This window comes from Otolemur garnettii, unplaced genomic scaffold (genome assembly GCF_000181295.1).
Source record: "Otolemur garnettii isolate 467f Iridium unplaced genomic scaffold, OtoGar3 scaffold00202, whole genome shotgun sequence".
In the NCBI taxonomy this organism is placed as follows: domain Eukaryota; kingdom Metazoa; phylum Chordata; class Mammalia; order Primates; family Galagidae; genus Otolemur; species Otolemur garnettii.
Window position 1 is genome coordinate 2036054 of NW_003852597.1, and position 4021 is coordinate 2040074.

Genomic DNA, 4021 nt, shown 5'->3' on the forward strand with positions numbered 1-4021 from the left:
GGGGCTGGCACTAGTGAGGCATTAATTCCTTCCCCCTAGTTGTTCCCACGTGCACAATAGGATGCCGGAGACTGCGGTTACCACGTGCACACCTGCCCAAGTGCCAAAAGCTTGGAGAAAGGAGCTGTGGCAAATAAAAAGATTATTCCAGTCTTCCTTACGGCTCCTCACCAAAAAGCATGGTGAAGCATGGCGTGGCTATGCAGTGTATCTAGGTCTTATTATCAAGGTAGGGCTTATATTTAATACCACCTACTTCTCAGAATTGGTATGAGAAGTAAAAAAGATTCTTTTTTTTTTTTTTTTGAGACAGAGCCTCAAGCTGTCCTACTGGGTAGAGTTACCGTGACATCACAGCTCACAGCAACCTCTAACTCTTAGGCTCAAGCAAGTCTCCTACCGCCATCTCCCAAGTAGCTGGGACCACAGGCGCCCGCCACAATGCCCGGCTATTTTTTGGTTGCAGCCATCATTGTTGTTTGGTGGGCCCAGGCTGGATTCGAACCCGCTACCTTAGGTGTATGTGGCTGGCGGCTTAGCCACTTGAGCCACAGGTGCCGAGCCAAAAAAGACATTCTTGACAAATCGCACTTATCACTGTGCCCAGCATACTGTACAACTGTAATAAATCAGAGCTATACTCCTGATACAAATACTATTAATATCATCTTTACTAAAGATCTACTTTATAACTAATGAATATGCTTTTAGCAATTAGGTTGCTAATGTGGTATAAACATGGGAAATACCCAATCTGTTAAAGGAAGAAATGGTTTCATTCTTCTCCACCTGGGTGCTTAGTCTACCACATGAAGAGGCAGGGTTAGGGTAGGGGAAACCTGAACTAAGTCCTGAACACTGAGCCAGGAAACCTAGGATTGGGTCCAGGCAGTGTCTCTAGTGTCTCAAGGTGCTAATGACATAAGCAGGCCAGAAGTGTCTCCAAGCCTTTTCTACTTAGTCCCAAAGTCCTCAACTGAAGAGACAAAAGCAGTCTACACACTTCCAAAGAGGGCCTGGTAGAAGAGAAAGTTGGATACTTTTGAATATTACCCAGCTACTAAACAATGAAGCTGATATTGGCACATAGGTCTAACCAAAGCCTGAGCTTTTCCACTGTGCTAGAACCCCTTATAGTATATATGCATGTTTCAAAGAATTACAGAAAATGTTGATTCACACAAACTTCTATGGAAAACAGGGGACCTAGTGGCACAAATTCTTTCTGTTTGGGTATTAACCAATGGGACCATGGGACTTGGTAGAAAAGGCAGGCAGATCTACAGCCAGTCTACTAGACCCAGAAATATCCTTCCTCCACCCCTCCAACTGCCCAAAAAGCTCTTCCCAGACATTACCACTATGTCCTCAGGATAAAGATTATCACTGAAGGAGCCATCATCAAAGTTGACTTCATAGAAGGTCTCAGTGGTGAGCCTGACCACTTCACACTGGTAGAAACGCCCATTCTTATGCTTGCTAATGACCTTCTGGCCTGCAGTGATGCTCTGCAAGGCTCCCTTTGCACGCTGGAAAAAAATAGAGGCGTGGGTTACTTACACGTTAAATTGACAGGCCTGGCACATGCAGACCAAGATTAATTGGTTCCTCTTTATCTGGGAAAGATAAGCATGGGAATGCAGAAGTAAAAAGGAAAGAAAAGATGGGAGTTAAAACCGGCCTTCCCAGATATCCATATTCCACCTGAGGCACTGAAAGAAACCAATGTTATATTGTTCTCCAAAATTTAAAACTTCCCTAGCTCCAGCTGGGCACCTATAGCCCAGTGGTTAGCATGCTGGCCACATGCACCAGGGCTGGTGGGTTCAAACCCGGCCTGGGCCTGCTAAAAAAACAAACAAACAAACAAAAGAAAAATAGCCAGGCATTGTGGTGGGCACCTATAGTCCCAGCTACTAAGGAGGCTGAGGCAAGAGAATCGCTTTAACCCAAAAGTTTGAGGTTGCTGTGAGCTATGATGCCACAGCACTCTACCAAGGGCAACAAAGGGACACTGTCTCAATTTATTAAAAAAAAAAAAAAAAAAAAACTTCCCTAGCTCCTAGTCCACAACTGATTCTGACTCCAAACTGATCCACATTACCTTATCCCAAACTTTCTCAACAGACTCTTGTGACTTCCCTGTTGTTGCCAGAACTGCCCAAATAGCACTTACTGATGCTATAGCTAAAATACACATCAAAGTATCCAAGAAAGCCAGGGACAATGGCTCACACCTGTAATCCTAGCACTCTAGGAGGCCAACCCAAAAGATCACTTAAGCTTAGAAGTTTGAGACCAGCCTAAGCAACAGCAAGACCCTGCCTCTACTCAAAAATAGAAAAGATAGCTGGGCATGGTGGTGGGCACCTGTCATCCCAGCTACCCAGGAGGCTGAGGCAGGAAGATCACTTGAGCCCAGGAGTTTGAGGCTGCAGTAAACTACAATGACAGAACTGTACTCCAGCTTAGACAACAAGAGCAAGATTCTGTCACAGAAAAAGAAAAAAGTCTCAAAGGAAAGACACAAAAGGTGACCAAGGGTCCTGTCTCCCCAGGGAAAAGGCTCTACCAGGTCTTAGCACTAGCTCTACCCTCAAACAGAATGCTCCAGAAGACTTCAAGTTTACATGTACTTTTCTTCTTTTATCCCTCTCCTCTCCCCTATAAAACACCCTGCTCCATCTCAGTTCCTGATTGCAGTTACTAACACCATCCTATTAGCATCCTTCCTGCCTCTCAAGGGAGTAACCTGAGTCATCTTAATTCATAATACCTCACCCCTTCCATCTCTTAATCCCTTACTCATTAGCACTCTCCATGAAGCATAATGCTTGAGGAAATACTTGCTGACACAATAAATGGAGAGCATGCAGAGAAAATGATCCTGAAAACTGTCCAGAGGATTCCATAACAACAACTTCCTTTACCTCCAAATTAGGAATCTTGTGCCGAAAGCAGGTGATGAAGACGACAAAAGGCCAGTCATCTGGCTGCATCATCACGCCGGCAGCCTGGGCACAGCTCACATGGAAGGCAGTTGGGCAACGGCCGTGAGAACACTGAACACAGCAGCCAGCAGTTCTTTTCCTCCGCTTCTTACAGAAGATGCATTTCTGCAGCACAGAGGAAGAAAGCCAGTGATTCCAGGAACTTGCAGTACAGCCTGCTCTGCTGTCCCCCATCTCAAATGCAGAGCCTGATTAGCAAAAACCAACTTCCTTACCAAACATGACACACACACACAGCCTGTTCTAATTTGTCTGGTTATGGGTGTCCTCATTAAGAGTGGGAATCACAAACTCTGACCCAAACCAAGGGGTAAAGGTGAATACTGAGCCAAACAGAAATTGTCTATTCTCTTCCACCCAGAGACTTCTAAGTAGGGTACTTAATGTAGAGTCTATACACCTGTCCCTTCTTCCTTACCAGTTTGAAGCGAGGCAGGGGGATTTTGCTCACATCCACCGGACTTCTTTCTGCAATGTTGACAAATCTTGCTTCCAGAATTGCCACAGCACATGAAACATGGACCCACCTGCCAAAAGGCAAAGGTTACTACCTCAGTCACCTCTAGGCCCAAGGCTCTGTGGCCTTCTCTTCTAATGTGAGGCTGCTGACATTGTGTCCTTCCTCACCCAGCAAGTTTCTAGGACCCAAAATGAGAATCACAAGTACACGCATTGTGTGGAAACAGTGCCTGAGATCACATTGCCTAGGGTTAACACCTGGGGTGGTCATGCTTCTTACACAACTTATTCACAGTCTGTTGCAAAACGAGCAGAGCCACACATAACTGTGTAGCAGGTTTCAAAGAGTGAGAATACATTAGCAAACTCTATATAGGCCCCTTAACAGAGGACCCAAGTGCTTCCTGAAAACATCCTGACTGTGCCCCAGACTGCCTATAATCACAGCTCTCACCCTAGGCTTCTGCATAGTCTTTTCTCTCAGACTGAAATGACCTTTCCTTTTGGCTCCCTTTGTCTCTTGCTGAATTATTCTTTTTTTTTTTTTTTTT

The 4021-nt window shown here is 45.2% G+C and overlaps 1 protein-coding gene across 2 annotated transcripts in view; it reads right to left on the bottom strand.

Moving 5' to 3' along the window:
- Nucleotides 1-4021, bottom strand: part of KDM4A (lysine demethylase 4A) — a 67551-nt gene that overhangs the window by 5210 nt on the left and 58320 nt on the right. For both annotated transcript variants that reach the window (XM_023507733.1, XM_012812351.2), the window contains exons 17-19: nucleotides 3430-3538; nucleotides 2931-3116; nucleotides 1359-1529 (exon numbers count right to left, since the gene is read on the bottom strand). In XM_023507733.1, the coding sequence (XP_023363501.1) occupies nucleotides 1359-1529; nucleotides 2931-3116; nucleotides 3430-3538 (466 nt within the window). The remainder of the gene's footprint in view (nucleotides 1-1358; nucleotides 1530-2930; nucleotides 3117-3429; nucleotides 3539-4021) is intronic.